This window comes from Borostomias antarcticus (assembly GCF_949987555.1).
Source record: "Borostomias antarcticus genome assembly, chromosome: 17".
NCBI classification, from domain to species: Eukaryota; Metazoa; Chordata; class Actinopteri; order Stomiiformes; family Stomiidae; genus Borostomias; species Borostomias antarcticus.
Genome location: NC_140250.1, coordinates 1,642,405 through 1,664,730, shown reverse-complemented (window position 1 = coordinate 1,664,730; position 22,326 = coordinate 1,642,405). Strand labels below are relative to the sequence as shown.

General features: G+C 46.6%; 1 protein-coding gene across 2 annotated transcripts; it reads left to right on the top strand.

Annotated features, from left to right (window-relative positions):
• Positions 1-17,799, top strand: gba2 (glucosidase, beta (bile acid) 2). Of its 2 annotated transcripts, XM_084451728.1 has the most exons (18): positions 1-442; positions 832-1,007; positions 4,381-4,472; positions 4,592-4,707; positions 4,872-5,090; positions 5,449-5,688; positions 6,552-6,654; positions 6,962-7,115; positions 8,903-9,028; positions 9,257-9,441; positions 10,255-10,359; positions 10,626-10,733; positions 11,094-11,245; positions 11,772-11,878; positions 12,746-12,888; positions 14,565-14,680; positions 15,251-15,442; positions 16,843-17,799. In XM_084451728.1, exons 2-18 carry the CDS (start codon positions 853-855, stop codon positions 17,101-17,103), a joined length of 2,574 nt encoding a protein of 857 aa, XP_084307854.1. In that variant the 5' UTR covers positions 1-442; positions 832-852; the 3' UTR covers positions 17,104-17,799. The 2 variants fall into 2 exon arrangements, with proteins under 2 accessions (XP_084307854.1, XP_084307853.1); XM_084451727.1 differs by having other exon boundaries at positions 1-1,007.
• Positions 17,800-22,326: the final 4,527 nt, after the last annotated feature.

The window sequence follows — 22,326 nt, the reverse complement described above, 5'->3', positions numbered from 1 at the left end:
TATCCCACAGGACGGGTCCTTTGCTTTGATCTTACATTACAACTGTGATTTGAGCATCCAGTGGATCTTTCCAATGCTACCGCCGAGCTAGCGAGCAGAGACCCGGTGGATTCTGATCTGAGATCAGCGACTACCTGCGAGGCGTGAGGCTAGCACTGCTAACATCTGTTCAACATCACACCGGCATCTTTACGCAGACGTCAGCTAGAGCTGTGGGTTGTTTACTTGGTTGTTTACTTGGGCAGATCAATCATCAATACATCACTGAAGCGACTGCAGCCAGAGGTAACAGACACGCCGAGGTAGGGGTGCCTGGCTCAGCTGTCGGGGATGCTGTCGAAGGAGGCCGACGGACACGTTTGTAGAAGTGAACACAAATCGGGCTGATGGAAGATGGACAGGGTGTTTCTCTGGCTCACTCGCATCCGTCTGATAGGGTCTAGTAAGTAGGAGATATTTCTAAAACGCACAGCCTGGGGCAGACCTCTATATGGCAGCCTATTGAATGTATTCACGCCCCATTATAGGGAATTAATACCTCTACTGTGGCACTTTGTCCGCCTACTTTATGAAATCAGATTTATTATACTGTTGACCGTTGACCAGTGCTCACTAGATTAACCTGTCTGAAAGTCCTCAATCAAGTAATCCAAGCCCAGACTACTACCCAAAAACTGGCAATGAGATAAAATAGTTCAGCTCCTACAGAAAACCCATTTTGCTTTGATTGCACACCCAGTGACTCAACACTTAATCGATTGACTAGTATAGGCGATAGGTTTAGTCTTCTCTTTTCACTGCGACTCTTCCACGGGCGGTATGAACATGGAGTCGACCGACAAGTCAGACCTCATGAGCCGGTATGTGTCCACGGAGCCGGGCTACGGAGTCCCGAAGGACGGCTGGAGGATCTGTCTGGCGCACGAGTTCAAGGAGAAGAGGAAACCCTTCCAAGCGAAGGACGTGTCGCTGTCCAACATCTTTGAACACATCGGACTGGGAATCAGGTGAGATCACCGGTGGCACCTGTAGCTTGTCAACGGCCTGTAGCTATCAATTTACATCCAATATTGGATTCCTTGGATGCCTGTCTACGCTACAGCAATAATAATCATTCAAATCTTTAGGTAAGAGGCTGAAAAGGATATTTTTATATGCATGGCAGTGGGGAGCCACAGCAGGTATGAATTAACCTCGGGTTACTCTCCCTGTCTCAAGGACAGGCGTGTGAGGCCATTGCATGTACAGTAAGAGCATACAGTACGTCTAATGGTATTAACTTCGAGACTCAAATTTCTCCCGCTGGGTCCAGCCTTAACCCATCTACACTAATGAGCCAGCAGCAAGGGCAGCCACTGGTGCTTTATTTCCTATGTATTATATTTCCATTGATAAGATATGACTTTATTGATCGCCCCAGGGGGGGAATTAGGCATTTCAGCATTAAAAAAAAAATACAGAAAGGTTTGGAAAGAGGATAAAACAGAGTAACAAAAAGAAGACTCTAGATGTGTGTGTGTGTGTGTGTGGGGGGGGGGGGGGGGGTAGCAGCATATTAGGGGCTAAGTGCAACCATATAGCTTGATATATATTGAGACACACAGTATGTTTATGGAGATTCATTTATCCAGGTAGTAGAAAAAATTCTACAAGAATTTATAAAAACAAAACTGATGAAGGTGTTTGGATGAACACCGAAACGTCTTGTGTTTTAAGTATGTTCGTAGTCCAGTGTTTTTGAGACACACAGAACACCTAGCTGGCCTAATCGAAAACAAATCAGTCATGTCGACCGACTGGACCTTAACTGTCCGGCTCCTCCTCAGGCCTGTGAGGTATGAGCCTGAGGGCCCGTTCAGATGACCCGTCCAGATGACCCGTCCAGATGACCCGTCCGTGCTGTGAGTTGGGTCTTCAGCCAGGCCCTGCTTCCCTGAGAGATCTAATCTCCACATCAGATGAGGGCTGCGTGATGCAGACATGTCCGCCGCAGTGTGGGACAATCTGCTACAGTCAGGATGACAACCAGCAGACATAGCAGCCGGTTGAGAGTGTGTGTGTGTGTGAGAGAGAGTGTGATTGTGTGTGTGTGTGTGTGTGTGTGTATGTGGGGGGGGGGTAATCCTCCTGCAAGCGTGTGATCAAGGATTCAAGGATGTTTATGTACAAAAGATACGGGTGCAGTGTACAATGAAATGCTCACAATGGCAGGTCTGTATGTGTGGAGGGCGGGTGAAGTCTACCGGGTTCCTCCGGGAGGGAAGCAGCAGAGGTGGGGACATCGCTTGTTCAGTCATACCCGACTTGTGGGTTGACATAAGCACCGTTTGAACATTCCTGGGCTTCTGGCTATTTGACACGTATGCTCAACTTCACCTAAACACAACACCTACTGTAGACAAGGAGGTATTATAGTCCACAGTAGATAGCCTATGTGTTTCACAACTCATGATCTTGTGTGTGTGTGTGTGTGAGTGAGAAAGAGAGGTGCAGTGTTGGGTTCGTAATAGTGACAGCTCCTCATGTAGCTCATAGAAAAGAAACATCAGCGAACAGTATAACACACCTGAACAAATAGTGGATCATTCACCAAATATTTGTTCAGTTAGGCTAGGCCTACAGCGAGGCTTTAGAAACGGTAGATCGTTGTCGGAGGTGTAATGCTCATTGTTGGATTCCATGGTCACCATGACACTGTATTTTAATCATTGACAGGTGTGACTGCATTTATGGACTGGGAGTAGGAAGGTACAGTAGACTACAGGTTAAGTATTGGGGACAGCGTCACACCTGGCAAGAGTGACCCAACCTGGCCTGCAGAGGTGTGGAAAGTCCAAAGAAAAAGAAACAATGCTTCGTTTTTACACTCAGTCACAGTACTCGGCCAACACAGGAACGTGTCATCTGATCTCCTCTTCAATAGGGTCACTGTTAGTCCGACACGGACCAAAAAAAAGCCTCATGTTTGTGTACATGGCTACCGTGTGTCCAGCAAGCCCCCCCCCCCACAACTATAGATCTCTCTCCTGTTCACGTCCCATTCTGCAGAGCTGTCTAGATAGCCGAGCCCGATGCATCTATTGCCTCAGGTTAATGGCCTATTAGTTTGCATATATAATTTGTTATATCAGTAGTATAAATTTGTTTCTGAGGCTGACATCTGTGGTTTATTTCTCTATAGGAGAATGGTAGGGGACCTCGATTCACTGACTGGCTTTGAAGTACTACCCGTTTTCTGCTTTTGCACTTTGACATTAGCACTATTAAATTACACTCCGGATTACTCACTTATTTAGGAAGGAGTTGTGAGTGAGTTCTGGCGAGTAGTGGTACTACTGTACCTACGTTTAATGCAATTACTGTAAGTCGCTTTGGATAAAAGCTTCTACTAAATGACAGTGATGTAAACAAAAATGTAATGAAGTACTGAAGCTAACTGTTGGTACTGAGAAAATAGGAAGCCTATAGGCCTGTAGGCTGTTACGGTGTGGGCTGGAGTTGGAGTCGGCCTTTGTGACGCAGTTTGAACTGCATGTTGAGCCCTGGGGGGCCTGGGAGTTGTTTGGGTCCTTTTTCAACACCGCCTGATCAATAATTCACCCTGGGCCCCTGTGATGCCCTGCCCCCTCTCTTTCTCTCCCTCTCTCACACACACACACACACACACACACACACACACACACACACACACCGCTCTCTCAGACCTGCTACTCCAAGCCCAGGACGGACAATTCCTGCCTTTATACGGCAATCCCACAATTCCCTCTGCTCTCTTCTGTGTGTGAATTGGCCACTGTTTGGTCCAGCTTAGATTCAGAAGGCAGAAGCATGGAAACAGCTGCGCCTGCATTTAAACTCTATGAACAGAGAGAAAGAGGGAGAGAAAGAGAGTGAGAACGAGAAAATGTGTGTGCGAGAAAACTAGCATCTCTCCCTCGCTCTCTTTGTCCGTACAATTGCATTTATATGAGATTTGTGCGGCAAAGTGACCTTCCTATTCACACAATGACACATTCACACAAAACCCCAGCGCAGTCCTGATGTTGGACCCCATCACATGACTGCATACGACTTCTGTGAGATGAAACTGTCACACACAGATAATATATTATCTCTTGTCTGCTTCTGCCACACCTTTGAACTTGCCCTCAACCCAGGACGGAATGTCATCTCGGCTCCTTCACTCACGTCAGCCCACAGAGTCAGACAGAATGTCATTGTACCGATTGTGACACGTTCCATTGGGTGTTCGTAGAACATTTCTTGGGTCTTGATTGAACGCGTTCTTGTCGGGAACTGTTCCTAGGTGAGCATTGCAAACTGCGTCCAACTTGTTGAGACCTTCTCAACCTTTGTGCGCATTTGTGTGTGTGTGTGTAGGTATCTGAAATGGTGGTACAAGAAGACCCAAGTGGAAAAGAAGGCTCCCTTCATCGACATGTTCCGTGCGCTTCCCCTACGACCGATCTACGGTAAAACACGCACGCCGTAATAATCCACCGCAAACAAACGTGTCTTTTCGTGGATGTTTGCTTGTGCGGATTCGAATGCGGCCGAGGTTTCGACTAACGCCCCCGCCCTGTCTCCGCAGGCGCCCCTCTCGGGGGGATAGGGGGAGGTACCATTACGCGAGGCTGGCGGGGGGACTTCTGCAGGTGGCAACTCAACCCCGGGATGTACCACTACAAAACCGTGGTGGCCAACCAGGTACGTCTGCCGCGGACGTGCGTTACAGCGAGACTGCGTTGCTAAACTGTTGATAACCGCTCGTGCTCCAACAATACAACACAAGAATCTCTCCTTCATGTCTTGCTTTTAAAAAAATATTTCAACTTTTTCTATCCTTCCCTCTCCACCCCGCCCCCCTCTAGTTCACGGTGTGCCTCCGGCGTGGCGGGCAGACCGTCTACCAGCAGGTGCTGTCGGTGGAGCGGCCCCCCACGCTGCAGGGCTGGAACTGGGGCTACTGCGGGGAGTACGCCTTCTACCACGCCCTCTACCCCCGCGCCTGGACCGTCTACCAGCTGCCCGGACAGAACGTCACCCTCACCTGCCGGCAGGTGTCGCCGGTCATCCCGCACGACTACCAGGTACGGTACGCCTGGACCTGATGGCCGCACACGTGGATAAGTATCAAATGAAATCAAACTTTATTTGTATAGCGTATTTCATACAGAGGCAACACAATGCGCTTTACGGAGAGCAATGGGAGGGTGGGCATAGGACATATTCCAGAGGGAAGCAAAAAAACAGTTTCACCCGTATTTATGGACCAATCCTAGTTTTCCTCCCTCAATGTGACTTTGGTTTACTTGGAATTGTTCCCCATGTGTGACTATGAACATGAACTTTTAATCTTAAGAGTTGTGATGGTGTCAATGTGACTCCTTTATCACAATTGTATTTAGTTCTCGGGTCAGACCCTCTCTTTTCTGACCTTTGACCCAGGACTCCAGCCTCCCAGTAGCGGTGTTCGTCTGGGACATCGAGAACAGGAACGACTACGCCCTGGACGTCTCCATCATGCTCACCATGGTCAACGGGTCGGGCCACAAGGACGACAAGAGCGGGGGTCACTGGAACGAACCATTCCACCTGGAGAAGGAGGGGGAGGCGGTGTCCGGGGTCCTGTTGCACCACTGCACGCCGGTGAACCCGTACACCCTGTGCATGGCGGCGCGGGAGCAGGTACCACATCGCCGTCACGGCGTTTAAAGGCTTCAAAAAAAGCACCCAGGCCTTCAATTCTAGTTGAGCATGACTCCCAGGCTAGTGTGTGTATTGTTGTGTTTGCGTGTATGGTTGTGTCTTTGTTGTAATTTATTTTTCACTTACCTGTACAGCACTTTGGTCGATTTTAGTCGTTTTAAACGTGCTTTATAAATAAAGTTTGAGTTGAGTTGAGCACTGAGCTCTGTGTGTATGAATACGTACGCGAACCAAAGACGACTTCCGACACCTCCTTATCTCACGCATAGTACCACTACACCCAGAGGAACAGGATATCTATATATATCAGTACTTAACATACTTACAACACAAATGTCACCCCTCCCCTCCCATTTATTATAGTTATAGCATGTACATAACTCACCCCCGAGTTATTTAGGGGTTGTTAAGGGATACCCCTTGAAAACGAGATGATTCATCTCGAGGTTATCCCAATAAACCTTAAAGATTCTTTATTAATATCCATATATAGCATATACATAATCCATCAAGACCTTTATCTGTCCCATCTGAGCTTAATCTTATACTGTATACTATATAAGAAACTATATAGAAAGAGTACTTATCGTGTAATTTGTTTATTTTGTAATTTTCGTAATCTGTAAATTAGTAACTTGTAAATTTGTCATTTGGAAGTGGAGTGTTAGTCTATCTGTATCGAGCATAATCTTGGAGCCGGCAGCAACATTTCACTGCCTGTACACCGTACTTTACATGTGACCGATAAAAAGGAGTCTTGGGACTTGGTGAGATGTTCTCAAAAGGGGTGTTATCATTGATACTGGGTTCGCCAAATGTGTGTGTGTGTGTGTGTGTATCAGCCTGATAGGGAGATCAGCCACCAGACGGCATTCAGCCCACAGGGAACCTGTGGAGAACTGTGGAGTGACCTCATCACTGATGGACGGCTGGACTCTCCTACTGGTCAGTGCTCTCTGCCAATCAGCACGGCCGATCAGTACTACTGGCCAATCAGAATACAATCAAGCATAGTTTATGTCTCAATTGGGGAATGAGAGGCTTGAAACAACCGTTGACAAACAAACATTGATTACTGCATTTGCTTGAGACTGCTTGAATGTCAGGTGGGTGGAGTTTCGAATTTTTGGGAACAGCCTATTGGCTCCGTTCTGCCGTACGAGGACAAGGATTTCAATCCAGGTCTGTTGAGTGCATTTTGATTTGACCCAGGTACATTTTTGATTCTCTTCCTCTACCCCTCCCCCCCCAGGCTCCAGCCCTCCCACTCCCAAAGGCGAGAAGGTGGCGGCCGGCCTGGCGGCGGGCTGCCCGGTGCCCCCCCGGGGTCACAACGCCCTGGAGTTCAGCCTGGCCTGGGACATGCCCACCATCACCTTCGGCTCCCGGGAGCGGCAACACGTCAGGTACGACGCGCGCTCTCCCTTTTCTCCTTCTTCCTTTTTTCCCCACCTTTATTTTGAGTTCCGAAGACGCACTCCGACTCTTTTGCGCACCGGACCAGAATACAAAAACGGTCGGCCTGAAGTGATGTGGGGGTGGGGTAGGAGGGTTAGACCCGCTCAAGTTGAAGTACCTGGAATGTGGACCGACAGCGAGTCATTTCATGTCTTCTTTGTTCTCTTTGGTTTTATTTTACCTCGTGTTTAACTGTTTTCATTTCGCGCCCCTGACCTTCAGACCTTACAGTGTGCTCCCCTTCCCTTCTTCTCCTCATGTTGCCGACTATGCTGTTAGGGAGTAGTCCTCTCTCACACACACACACACACACACGCATACGCACGCACACACACACACACACACACGCAGTGTTGGCTAGATAAGGGCCATGAGGTAAATGTTGTTTGCATACTTGTTTGCACATGTGATAACAGACGTGTATGCTTTAGTGTGGATCTCAGTGGAATGTGCCAAACACACACACATTTTACCAGGGCAGTTTTAATTAAGGGAAAAAGACTTTACTGAGGAAACCGTTAATGATGGCTAAAGTGTCCTCAGACAAAGAGTTAAAAATAATCTTGAAAAACCTGGTGTGAATAGGATCAAGAGGGCATGTAGACGACTTAAGTTGCGACACCACATTGCTCAGCGCCTCTGTCAACCAGTACAAACACGCTCCCACCACTGCTCTGGGAGTGTCAGCAAGCAGAACAATTTGTCTTACCTGGGTGATATTCATCCTAATGTCAGTTATCTCGACTCTGAGAGGTAGAGAACATGTTGACAGGAGTTTAGGGTGCAGCATGTATGAGGTTGTCAACTGTAGAAAAGAGCGCCCTGGAATTATGAGAAGTGATCTCTCCTAGCATTTCTTATAGCCTTATTAAAGGCACAGATTTTCCTTAGGAATATCATGGTGAACCTGCAGCTTTGTCGTCTTCCATTTCTGCATGTTCTCTTCAAGTTGATTGATCTCCTCATTCCTCCATGGAGCTTTTTTGTTTGGCTGCAACCTTTTTCAATGTCATAGGTGCAACAGAGTCAAGGGCAGCGCTCAATTTGGCATTAAAAGTGGTCACTAGGTTATCAATATGTAAAAGCCCCTCTTCCGGGGTTGAATTTGCGTTCATCATTATTTTGAAATGATCAGATGCTAGTTCAGATAGCGTTTCTTAAAGGATTTTGTGCTAATCTCTTTTTTGGGTATCAGTGGTGTAAAGGAAATAGAGAAGTGGTCAGAAACTACACGGTCAGTGATACAACAGTCGTAAGACCCTTTGTAACCACAAGGTCTCAAGTTCATGGAGTTCAAGAGGTTGATAAAGTCCCTGGCCTTCGAGTCACCCTCATTATCAACATGCAGATTCAAATCGCCTGTGATGATGATCTTATCATAGTCTGTGTGGATAATGGACAGGAGTTCAGAAAAATCTGCTAAGAAGGCTGGACATTGATTGGGTGGCCTTTACACGGTTACTGTCAGGACTGCAGGCCGGCACTTTAAAAGTACAGCGCGATTCACAAGTCAATTCATCAAAGCAAATAGTGAAATCCTGAAGGAACCACCGCCCCCGGAAACACACAACACAAAACCAACAACCACATCACCACAGTCCCGGGGGCTCGAAGAGCGTGGCACAAACATTCACATGCAACGGTCGGTTACAAGCACAAGCTTCCTTCATAACAATGATACGCTTGTTTGCTGTGTGTGTGTGTGTGTGTGTGTGTGTGTTTGTGTGTGTTCCAGGAGGTACACGCGGTTCTTTGGCGCCAAGGGAGACTCCGCCCCCTCCCTCACCCACTACGCACTGACACACTACAGAGGGTGGGAGAGGAGTATTGAGGAGTGGCAAAGGCCCATACTGCAGGACAGGTACACACACACACACACACACACGCACACACACACCTCTCCAGACATGATCAATAATCAATACACGGCTTGTATTCTATATTAGGTTTGAAAATATGCAGAGCTTGATAGGTCTGTGCTGCTTAAGTACACCATTAACTGTCGCAAAGCATTTATTTTTGCTAAAGACTGCAATTAAACATCCGTCTTCACCAATAATTGACGTATCGACGCGTGTGCGTGTGTCAGTTCCCTCCCTTCCTGGTACAAGTCGGCCCTGTTTAACGAGCTGTACTTCGTGGCGGACGGGGGCACCGTGTGGACGGAGCTGCCCGAGGACAGCGACGTCAGCGGGGGGGTGCGCGGCCAGGACGGGGGCCTCCCGGCGCAGCCCGCTGTGGTCAAGGAGTACGGACGCTTCGCCTACCTGGAGGGTGAGCCCGCTCGCGTAGTCCTATCTCCTCGGACTCCCTGGGGTCCTACCCCCACCCTACCCCCGACCCCTGCCTCTACCTGGACCCAGGCACACTCACACACACACAGACATACACAGTCCTGGGCTCAGATCCCCCTCCCCTCACCCTAACCCGGGTCCTACCCCCACCCTACCCCCGACCCCTGCCTCTACCTGGACCCAGGCACACTCACACACACACAGACATACACAGTCCTGGGCTCAGATCCCCCTCCCCTCACCCTAACCCGGGTCCTACCCCCACCCTACCCCCGACCCCTGCCTCTACCTGAACCCAGGAACACTCACACACACAGACAGTCCTGGGCTCAGATCCCCCTCCCCTCACCCTAACCCGGGTCCGTATCCCTTTCCTCTTACTTAATCTTACTTTATGGCAAATTATATGTCAGAACGCCAACTAACACCTTGGTGAGTTTCTTGTCTTTGAAATTGAGAGTTTAACATGTTTTTTGAAGGATTTTTCACAGTGCCCACCCACAACCATTGTATGACCAAAACGGTGGTAGAGCAATTATCAGACTTTCTCAAAAGTGCTAGTTTTGTCAACTTTTTGATCTGGACCATTGTATATGATCATAAGTAACCTTAAAACTGGGCTAAACATGATTTTTCCCTTTACTACTCCTTTAATGTATTTAGGCGCCGAGCACTTCTCACACTTCTCTCTGTGTGTTTGAATGAGTGTGTATTGATGCTTGGGGAGGAAAATTTGAAGAACACACATATAATTTGTGTTGAAGGGTTTGACCGGCCATGCTGTCTGTTCCAGGTCAGGAGTACAGGATGTACAACACGTACGACGTGCACTTCTACGCTTCCTTTGCACTGATCATGCTGTGGCCAAAACTAGCCCTGAGCCTGCAGTACGAAATTGGTGAGTCATTTGGCTATCAGTATTTAGACTGTTTCTATGTGTGTGTGTGTGTGTGTGTGTGTGTGTGTGTGTGTGTGTGTGTCTTGGTGAGTGAACCAGCTATCAGTGTTTAGACTGTTTCTGTGTGTGTGTGTGTGTGTGTGTGTGTGTGTATATGTGTCTTGGTGAGTGAACCAGCTATCAGTGTTAAGACTGTTTCTGTGTGTGTGTGTGTATGCGCCGACATGTGCGTGTGTGTGTGTGTGTGACTTTCTCATCTCTCCCAGCTGGCAGTGTGGTGCAGCATGACCCTACAGAGAGGCTGCATCTGATGAGTGGACGTTATTCTCCTGTCAAGGCCAAGAACGTGGTCCCCCACGACATCGGAGACCCAGGTTAGATGACCACTCTCTCACACGCATACAATCTATAATATTAATAATAATAAGTATTGTTATTCTAAACTTTATTTTGTATAGCATCTTTCATACAAATAAATGCATCTTAAAGTGCTTTGTGCTTTGAGAATGTACATGCACGGAGTGCTTCACATAATAATATATGGATAAGATGGAGGATAAAACACAATAAGAGATAAAGATAAGAACTCAAATAAAATAGTGTGCAAAAACGACAGTTTAATCAAATCTAGGCCTGCGGGTGTGGAATTGAGAAACCAGTCGTGAATATCTCGAACCGCGTGCCTGGTTAGCTGTATCTGACCGCGTCTGCCCCGCCCCCTGCCCCGCCCCTAGACGACGAGCCCTGGCTGCGCGTCAACGCCTACCTGATCCACGACACGGCAGACTGGAAGGACCTGAACCTGAAGTTCGTCCTGCAGGTCTACAGGGACTTCCACCTGACGCAGGACCGCCAGTACCTGCTGGACATGTGGCCCATCTGCCAGGTAGGGACCCGGCTCCCCTGAGGGCCCATCTGCCAGGTAGGGACCCGGCTCCCCTGAGGCCCCGTTGCCAGGTAGGGACCCGGCTCCCCTGAGGCCCATCTGCCAGGTAGGGACCCGGCTCCCCTGAGGCCCATCTGCCAGGTAGGGACCCGGCTCCCCTGAGGCCCCGTTGCCAGGTAGGGACCCGGCTCCCCTGAGGCCCCGTTGCCAGGTAGGGACCCGGCTCCCCTGAGGCCCATCTGCCAGGTAGGGACCCGGCTCCCCTGAGGCCCCGCTGGTTTCACTCAGACTTCGCTCGTACCGGTTACGTCTCGCCGAGATGAAAACGTCACTGGCGAGATGGATCGGCGCAAGATGGCCGCCTCGTGCACCGGTTGAGAACTGGTTTTGACACGTTATGTTGTGAATTTATAGTATTTATTTTGTACCGGTTAACTATTTCCTCCTGGTTGCCGTTTTCTTAATTGTTCCCTTGTTCTCATTGGTTGATCTGGTTAATTACCTTTTTTCTGATTGGTTCCCCCAGGCGGTGATGGAGTCGGAGATGAAGTTCGACCAGGATGGTGATGGGCTGATCGAGAACTCGGGCTACGCCGACCAAACGTACGATGGCTGGACCGTGACAGGACCCAGGTGAGGCCTATGAGAGGGAAGGAGGAAGAGAAAAGTACAATATACACAGGAAGAATAATATTAGCCTTTCCCCTCCTGTGAAAAAATGAGGAAGTTGCCTCCAGACTGTAGGTTATTTTTAGCCGTTTCCCTAGCTCAGTCCATGAAGCAAGGGCTGTTCAAAACTATTCATTTGAATAGAGAAATACTTAATCTTCCTGTTTATAAATGACAATCTTGTTTTGTTTCCTCACGTACTTCCTTTAATACAAATGTCTGTTGCAAGGACTGATCAAAGTTTTATTGTGTTGTACTTTGTCAAACAGATATTCTTCAAACACTTGGTAGTTATCCTAAAGCCATGGGGCTAGTTTTGGGAAATGTGAACACACAAGTAGGCATGTAACACTTGGTTCTACTATTTCAGCTTCAAAGGGGACTTTTATGTGGTTGGCATCGTTGGTGACATTGTGGTTTCCTCTCTGGTCATGGGGCGACTGTGGCTCAGTGGTAGAGCGGGTTGTCCAATGATCGTAGAATGATTCGAATCCCGCCTCCTCCTGTCCACATATCGAAGTGTCCTTGGGCAAGACGCTGAACCCCCAGTGAACAGGCTAGCACCTTGCATGGCAGCTGCCGCCATTGGTGTGTGAAAGTGTGTGTGAATGGGTGAATGAGAGGCCGTTGTAAAGTGGTTTGGATGAAAGCGCTGTATAAGTGCATCATCTACCATGTGGTCTGATGTGGGATTGACAGAGATCAAACAAGATGGAGACACTGAACCCAGGTACCTACTGTATCACGTGGTTCTAGCTGTTAATCTCACCTCTGTACTGTGTGTGCGTGCGTGTGTGCGTGTGTGTGTGTGTGCGCGTGCGCGTGTTCCAGTGCATATTGCGGGGGCCTGTGGCTGGCCTCGGTGTGTGTGATGTGTAAGATGGCCAGGCTGGTGGACAACGAGGAGGCCTTCCAGCGCTACCGGGGCATCCTGGACCGGGGCAGCGCCGCCTACGACAAGCTGCTCTGGAACGGTGAGCTGCGTTCCGTACCGCCGCACGCCGCCGCCTTGCGTAAATCACAAAAAAAACTCACAAAACAAACAAACTCCAAAACCAAAAAAAACTCACAAACCTATTATTAGAATTAGCTTTGGTCTGTTGGCCCATAGCAGTAAACAGTGTGATGACAAGACAGGACAGTGCAAATTACAATAACGAAGTGGCCAATGCAATACTATACAATTACTCTGGAGTCTAGCGGCACGGAACATGGGCGGAGGGGCGGAGCCAGCACGTTACCGTTCAAATCCAGCTGCGTTTGAATGTTTCATTCGGAGCGTACGGTAGAGTCGAGTCTAAATCAGGCATGCCAACTTCGGTGAAATTTGCGGTTTTGAATCCAACATGTCACACGTATGTGATTCATGCAGATCCAATGAAAAATGTTTTGGGGGAGGGGAGGGGAGGGGGGGGGGTCGAGAGCCTGCCTATCAGATCGACTTACATAGAAAGACAATAAATCTGTGAGTCTGTTAGTGTGGACATTGGGATTGGGCCAATGGAGCGCGAGAATCTGATTCTGTGGATGCGAGTTTGGATCTGTGTGCGCGTGCATTGACAGTCAGTTAAAAGACGAAATTGAGCCAATCACAGAACAGCGCGAACCCAGTCTGTGACTTGCTGTTTGGAAAAAGCCACATTGCAGCGCGTAAGAGCGTGCCAGACACAAACCTACACAGAGATGATCAGCTGCAACACCCAAAAGTAGCTTTCTGCCGTTATATTTACATTTCTGACCTCTACAGGTCATATACTGTAGAGGAGGACAGCAAAAAAAAAGGTCAGGTCATTTTTCCAGACATGTAAGGTAATAGTTGTACAGTATGCGTTCTAATAAGATTGATCAAATGTAGCACTAGAGCAGATGTAAGTCAAATATGACCTGACCTGCAGTACCAGTGCCCTCTTCTGCAGTCTCACTCGGTTGGATTAACGTGAAAAGCGATAATATCTCCCTTTATCTAGCTTGTGACGCTGTTCTTGCACATTGCAAACTAAACAAACTCAACAATTTGAAAAATGCATGGAAGAGCGAGTTTAGCTGGTAATAGTGATGTCATATGCGATAGCGCAGCTCCTAGGCGCGTGTTGAGCACGTAGGCCTCTCTCTCCCTCGGAACACATGATCGGTTGGTTTAGAGATCCCAGTTGTCGATAGGGACGCGAAACTCCCCTTAACACCCCTGGAGTAAATCACAAATCCTCATCAAATCACACATCCTTTAACAGCGTCTCTATACAACACAAATGTAGTTTATTAAGAAATAGTCCTCAGCCAAATTTTTATAAAGTACTTTGAGTAATGAATTTAAAACTTAATAAGGCCTTTTATTTAGTTACATTAACTTAAGACTTTTTAACCTGCGGATACCCCGACTGAAGTGTTCTTAGTAATTTTGCGAGTTCATGGCTGAGATCCAGGGATGACAACAAAAGAGCCTGAGATCGTTCGCTGCTCACACCGTATCTGGCCGGGCGAGCGAGTGAGCGAGCTGTCGTGTGAAGTTCCGCGTCACCCTGAGCGGTGTCAAACAGACACGCGCATGCTTAACTTTGCACGGGTGTATTCATTTACAATTAAACATTATTGTTCATGCCCTTCTCTTTCACACTCTCTCCCCCTGCCCTGCCTCTCCGTTTCTCTTCAGGCGAGTACTATAACTACGACAGCAGCGGGCGCGACCTGTCCAACAGCGTGATGTCTGACCAGTGTGCGGGCCAGTGGTTCCTGGGGGCCTCGGGGCTGGGAGAAGGAGAATACCAGGTCAGAGAGACGACTCAGTCGGTGACTCTCGTGGACAGCTGAGGGCGTAGTTTAGTAGCCTGGCTTCACCAGACCCAGTTCGATAAAATGCGAAGGGTCTGGAAACTTAGTTACTTTCCGATTCCCAAGGGGCGTTGCCGACGGGCGCAGATCAAAATGCCTCTGGGCGCAATTGGATAGACCTACAACCAATCAGCGAAAATGCCTCTAAGGCACTCCTCTGTTCCGTCATCTAATTAAACCCGCCCCATATTAGATAAACGGTTGTGATTGGCACGAACCAATCTGGGTTGGAGTGGATTCAGTCAGAACGGTTGGATGTCTAGACTGATCAGCCGAGGGAACCAGTACGTGCGCTCAGAGATCAGGCTGGCGACGCCAGGGTAGGAGATTAGATTCTCTTCTTGTTTCTGTGCGGATACGTTTTTTTGTTTCTGTTCCAAGTCACCTCTGATCCAATGTGACTGTGGTTGCGCAATGCTTCGCGGGGTCTCATTTAGACCAGGCAGATCGTTAAGAACGATTCAACACCCCCCCCCCTCCACCCCGCTCCACTCTCTCTCTATCCAGGCCTTTCCGAAGGAGAAGATCCGCAAGGCGCTGAGGTCCGTATTCAACCTCAATGTGATGAGTTTCGCTGGGGGCCAGATGGGCGCGGTCAACGGCATGCGCCCGGAGGGTGTGCCCGACCGATCCAGCGTCCAATCAGACGAGGTGTGGGTGGGAGTGGTGTATGGCCTGGCAGCCACCATGATCCAGGAGGTGAGTGCGTTTCCTTCTCTTATCTAATGTAATGTTAGGTTGCACTATTGACCTTCCAGTGCAAAGTGCAAAGCACACCTCCCTCTGTTCTCCAGGTGTATTGCGATTAGGGCTGCACGATTGACCAAAGATAATAATTGCGATTATTTGCTTCAAAATGGTAATTGCGATTAATAATTGTGATTCATATTTAATATATAATATTAATATATAATAACCAAAATGCTCCGACGTTGATCCCTTTCTTGCTACTAGCTCACTGACCTCGTTTTCGCTCATTTTTTCACTACTCACGGTTGCAGGTACTCTTGTGACACTGGTCTTGAACTACTGCTATCTGTCTACTCCTACCTGCTACCTGTCTGCTCAGTGAAATTGCTGTGCACAGCGCACTCAGCGGGAACGCATGTGATTGGTCAGACAGCATAAGCGCCTGTGATTCGTCCGTGTCCTAGCACACTCAATTCAAAGCAAAATTATTAATCACAATAATTGCGGCCTTTTGCGATTAGTTAATCGCGGAGGTCATGATCGCGATTTCGATTAATTCACAATTAATTGTGCAGCCCTAATTGCGATATTTTAAAATTATGCAGCAAAAACACTGTACAGCCACTGATAACTACATTTGTGTTCTCTACTTAAGATAAAGGATGCAAACCAAACAAGCAACTGCTACTAGGGCTGTCAACTGAGCTCAGAAATGATATTCAACTTTATCTCTTAAATACTTTATGAAAATCAAATATATTTGATTATTGGTTTTATATAATTTAGCATAGAAAATGATGCATACAATGAAACTGCCAGTACCAGTTCTAGCCACAACAAGGCGCTCTCCGCCTATTTTTAAGAACAAGCACCAACAGAACTTTCGTGTCAGTCTCTGTATTCATGGGATTCAAGATTCAAGTAGGGATTCAAGTATTCAAGTAACGTTAATACCCAGTCAACATGGGTGACATTTAGTGCAAACCGGGTACTTTTATCCGGCCTGTATCCGAGCCAAATGAAAACAAAACAAGAGGAACAGCCTGTAGTGCAGAACCACCTGATCATATTCAGTGCTTGTTTACAATGTTGAAACGCGCTCAGATCTTACAGAAGTAACACTTAAGGTATTTCCTTGCCACCTAGATAGATATAGTTGTTTGGCTGTTTTTTGGCTATGTTAAAAATAAGTTTTGGCATGATTATAAGATGGGCGGGACTCTGGAGGCCTTGTGACGTGCGCTGTAGCGGTAGCCTACTAATCAAATCCATTTTTTAAAGATCAATTATGCATTTTTCCCCCAAAGTCGACGACTAGTCGAAGTTCGAATACTTATTTGACAGCTCCGTTGTCTACCATCTCTTGATCTCACCTCCGTGTTGACCTCTGCCCTCTGTCTGTTCTGCAGGGTATGCTAGAGGAGGGTCTTTGCACGGCGGAAGGCTGCTACAGGACAGTCTGGGAGAGGCTGGGCATGGCCTTCCAGACCCCTGAGGCCTACTGTGAGAAGGGCATATACCGCTCCCTGGCCTACATGAGGCCTCTCAGCATCTGGGCCATGCAGCTGGCGCTGGACTCCTCGCGACAGAACCAGACCCACCGGACAACACCCGGGACCGGAGAGACGGGCCAGGACCAGCAGGAGCAGACCGAACCTGGGGTGGAGTAAACGGGACAGAATCAGGACTGACTGACTGAAATGGTGAAAAACACGAGTAGTGGTGTCAAATGAGGGAATTGATGAAACTCTTACCTAATCTTTCACCTTCCGGATTGGCCTGGAATCATCTGACCCTTGTCAGCGACCTCATTCTCTCTGGTGTATTAAACAACATCCTGTTTCAGATACATGCCAGTACACACACACACACATACATACACACACACTATTTACATTCTTTATGCACACTTTGCACACACACAAACAGTCATGCTTGTGTAATCAAGTCGTCAAAACAAGCTCATATGCAAAATGTGTGAGAATGACTATCATCTTGTCACTGTAGCAGCTATAATATAATATCATATATTACATTTAATCCCAGTTTGAATGAGAATGTGTTTATTTTGAACATTTACAATTTGGCCCAGGCACGGCCGCTCTCAAACAGATCAGTAGTGTGTGACTGGGATAATAAAACTTGAAAGAAAATGTTTGAATTGAAAGGTTTCTTGACTTTTTCATATGCTTGAATGCTGTATAAAGTGGTGTAATTGTAATATTAAGTGTTTGAAATGAAGGACATTAAAAATTAAATCTTTCTTTTTACTGAGAATGTTGAAGAGCCCCTGAGCACCTGTGTTGATAGGACAGAAGCAGTATTGAGTCCTAATGTGTTTTATACAGTCCAATACTGTTCATTGCAATGGAGACTAAATAAATCACTATGATAATCCTTAATATTTGTATTAATTTTACATATTCAGCAGAGTGGCACCTGTTGATGCTGTCAATTAGCCTGGTATGACCATCCCGATCTAGCGAGCTCACTGCTTCGCTCCGCTATATCGGTCTGGCCTTCGCCCCATAGAGAGCGGTTATGTGGGAGGGGATACTTGCCTTGACAGACAAACACCTTCAGCCAATGAGCGTTCAGCAAACTTTTGCCAAATCCAGTCGGAATAACGGGAAAAACGTATTTTCCACCGAGAAACTCCGCTAGTGCATACTCTTGTTCATGTTTAAGTCTATTTCTGCAATAACTGCACTTATAGCTGTGTTTATTCTTCTAACGTTAACGTTACCACTCGTTGCTTCGGGAGCCGCCATGTTTGTTTAGCGAGCGGCAGGGACACGAACCAATCAGGGGCTGCTTTCCATTGTGAGGCGGGACAGCAGTTAAAACGAAGTCCCTGATTGGCCCGGTATGGTCTGGATTTTGGCATAATCGCTCTGGAGGAGGCGAAGGCCAGAACGTTCTGCGTTAGTGAAACAGTATGTGAGCTCGCAAGAACGGGATGGTCGTACCAGGCTAGCTGTCAATTATACTTTGATGGATTTACATGACAGCAACCAGACACACACAGGAAGCTGGCTCCTGCTTACTACAGTACAGCTGGAGAAACAACGTTTTCTACGGTACAGCTGGAGATCAGAGCTCTGTCACAAACACGGATAAGCCAAATATTACAACCAAGGTAATCTTATTTTGGGGAATATGCTAGGACAGTGGCGGTCTACTATTGAAAAATCTTCGTCCCTGGGTGGACTCGAACCACCAACCTTTCGGTTAACAGCCGAACGCGCTAACCGATTGCGCCACAGAGACAAGGATGCACACCTTTTCAGTGCCAAGGCGTTGGTGAAGGTATAACTCCAGTGTAGGAGCACTAACTCGATTCTGATGGAGAACCAAAGGGTGTTGTAATTTTGTAGCTCTGAAAAGTAGTCGGGGGACACTATTAGCACTCTGTGATAAGCAAACACTGGCTCCTGGGCGCGACATTGCAAAAGTGGCTGGCTCCATTGCTTTGCGACATATCATTTGACCAGTTCTCAAAACAAATTGCCAATAATGGTTAACAAACCTGAACTTAATCACAAACACAAACCCCAGCCAGAGTAACCGTAACCTAAACTGATGAGGATTTATTACTGTAAAACCTCCGTCCCTGGGTGGGCTTGAACCACCAACCTTTCGGTTAACAGCCGAACGCGCTAACCAATTGCGCCACAGAGACAAAGCTGCACAAAGCTCAATTGCAAATGTCTCTCGACTCTATAACTCTAGATTAGGTAAACTAACTAGATTGAAATATTGAAAAACCTTCGTCCCTGGGTGGGCTCGAACCACCAACCTTTCGGTTAACAGCCGAACGCGCTAACCAATTGCGCCACAGAGACAAGGATGCACAGCTTTTCAGTGCCAAGGTCTTTCGTCTCCATTACTCCAGATGCAATATTCTAGTAAGGGACGTAAATGTGTCGTAATTTTGTAGTCCTAAAACGCAGTCGGATGCAACATGCAGTTCCTTACAAAAAAGCCCATTCCCACAGACTAGACTGGCCTGAATATAATTGGGGAGTGGCTTAGATAATATGAACCCAGCATCCCTTCCATGCGGTCGTGCAGTCTCTGTGGCGCAATTGGTTAGCGCGTTCGGCTGTTAACCGAAAGGTTGGTGGTTCAAGCCCACCCAGGGACGAAGATTTTCCCATTTAGAACACACAACATTACCTGGCATCCATTTATTATCTTGTGCTAATATCACTACAATGTACAACCACTCATGGGTGCCTAGTTATAGTTTAAAGTGGGGGTGCAGGTGTGGGTGGTCTGGGGTCCGCTGACTGATATTTCCCTTACCTGTAACTCTTGGGTCTGTCTGCCTCTCTCAGGCTGTGCTGTCACCAGTAACTCTTCAGTCTCTCTGCCTCTTTTACGTACGGTCACTTCATCAGTCTACATTAAGGAGACGAATACACTTATGAATACACTAAACTGGTTTGAATACACAATACTTATGCTACTCTGTAAAGAAAAGGGGCACATGTTATTGTTCACTTTTGCACCCCCACCTTGAAAAGTGGAGATGCACCTGTCTAACAGTAGTACTAGTGAGTGTTGCGTTGTGTCTTGTTGAAGAAGAAGCTGGCCAGGTCGTCTCAGTTGGCATACCTCTGGCCATTTATTCACACCTTGTAGAAGAACAGCAGCGTCTGGAGAACAGCAGTGTCTAGCCGTTAGCGACCCTCGTGGCTACGGTCCAGCACACACACAGCAACGTGGCAGGCCTGGCCCGATTATATGAGAACAGGGGCACGCTCCCGTATGTAAGTGAGAAGAAGGGGCGGTCCTACTACTAAAACAGATTTCACTACATAAACCCACAGCAAAATGAAATGTGATTATTTATTGAAAACAAAACATCATTCTTCTGCCAAGCAATATAGTTCCTCAAGTTGCAAATGGCTGCCAAGCAACACAGGCAGGAATACAAGCTAATCAGCTACAACCAAATCATGCCAGACCTGGCAAGCAGCTAGCTAGCCAGCCGTGAATGATATTGTCAAATCTACAAGAATGATGTACAATGGAAAAATTAAAGCAATGTTTCCGCCCGGGGACCTTTCGCGTGTGAGGCGAACGTGATAACCACTACACTACGGAAACTGTTAAAAGGAAATTCATCCCTTATAAAAACGAATTGTACTGCCACTCCCATTCATTTAGGCATCAAACATCACACAGTACAAACCGGAATCCCCCCAGTCCCCTGATGACTAGCCAATGGCTAGTGGGGGCCATGACCTCTCCACAGCAGCCCCCCATAACAACAGGGGTGTTGTTATGCCCGGCAAGAAACAGAGTGCCTAAAACCACCCTAGCTGTTCTAAAATCACTGTTACATCCATCGCTAGAAGAACGAACAAATTAGTTTCTTTGTGAACTTGTCCTTTTCACCAACTATTAACACAACAATATCAATAGTGGCTTCATGTAGCTAGTTAGAGATATGCCCCCCAAATCACTTCAGATGTGCAGAAAGTGTGGAAACATTGTAGCAAGGGGCATCCTAGAATGCTAACACAAAACCATTGCAATGTAGCACTGTCAGATGAGCTTGTGCTGCTACAGCTACACACGGATGGAAAGCTAGGTAGTAGGCTAATGCATTGGATTGAATGTTCAGATGTTTTGAAACGTTAAGGGACTTGCGGAGCATTACTACGAAAAAAAAAAAGTTAGGCAGTCACAGGTGTGTGGTTAGAGTATTTTACAACGGGTGTGTGGTTATAGAGTATTTTTCAACCGCTTACAGACAATCAGAATCAAGGACCGGAACTACCTGTTGTATAATGACCCTTTTATCAGGTTATCTATCAACACACAGATCTCCGTGGAAGGTTATAAATTAGAGCATTGAGACACAAACAACCAGAACTTAGACAGATTAGGGTAGGAGAGCATGTGACTCCAGGAGGGGAACATTAGGTTACGTTTCTCCATAGCCGTTTGAGTTTGTTTATTAGTCAAATATACAGGACACGGGAATGATGTACAATGGAAAAATTAAACCAATGTTTCCGCCCGGTCTCGAACCGGGGACCTTTCGCGTGTTAGGCGAACGTGATAACCACTACACTACGGAAACTGTTGGTATTAACACTTAAAAACGAATCATACTACGACAACCAAACAACAACAAGCCAAAATCAACCCAGTCCACTGATGATTAGCCAATGGCCTGAACTATGGAATACCAAATGTGCCAATATTAAATAAATAAATATCCCTTCATTATATAAATAATCATATGTATAAATACATGAATATAAATAAATAAATAGGTAAATTGTGAAATCGCTAAATAATTAAATAAAATTATTTAATGTTGACTCTTTTCATAATGACTGCTTATTTATTTCATGTTGACTCTTTTCATAATGACTGCTTATTTATTTCATGTTGATTCTTTTCATAATGACTGCTTATTTATTTCATGTTGACTCTTTTCATAATGACAGGACATTTCATAATGTCGTCATGGTTACAGATCTCCGTGGAAGGTTATAAATTAGAGCATTGAGACACAAACAACCAGAACTTAGACAGATTAGGGTAGGAGAGCATATGACTCCAGGAGTATGGAATACCAAATGTGCCAATATTAAATAAATAAATATCCCTTCATTATATAAATAATCATATGTATAAATACAGGAATATAAATAAATAAATAAATAGGTAAATTGTGAAATCGCTAAATAATTAAATAAAATACAAACAATTAATATGAAATATTATTTCATAATGTATGTTTTATTTCATATTTCACATTTTATTTTCAAATTGCACTTTTTATTTATTTCATAATGGTACTTTTCCAAAGGACACTTTATTTCATAATGTCACATTTATTTATTTCATGTTGACTCTTTTCATAATGA

What these genes read in the sequence shown, in the direction of transcription:
- gba2 (XM_084451727.1), top strand. Translation starts at nt 820, where the DNA reads ATGAACATGGAGTCGACCGACAAGTCAGACCTCATGAGCCGGTATGTG. An exon ending in AAACCGTGGTGGCCAACCAG is followed by an intron (nt 4,708 to 4,871) that starts GTACGTCTGCCG and finishes GCCCCCCTCTAG; the next exon opens with TTCACGGTGTGCCTCCGGCG. An exon ending in TCATCCCGCACGACTACCAG is followed by an intron (nt 5,091 to 5,448) that starts GTACGGTACGCC and finishes CCTTTGACCCAG; the next exon opens with GACTCCAGCCTCCCAGTAGC.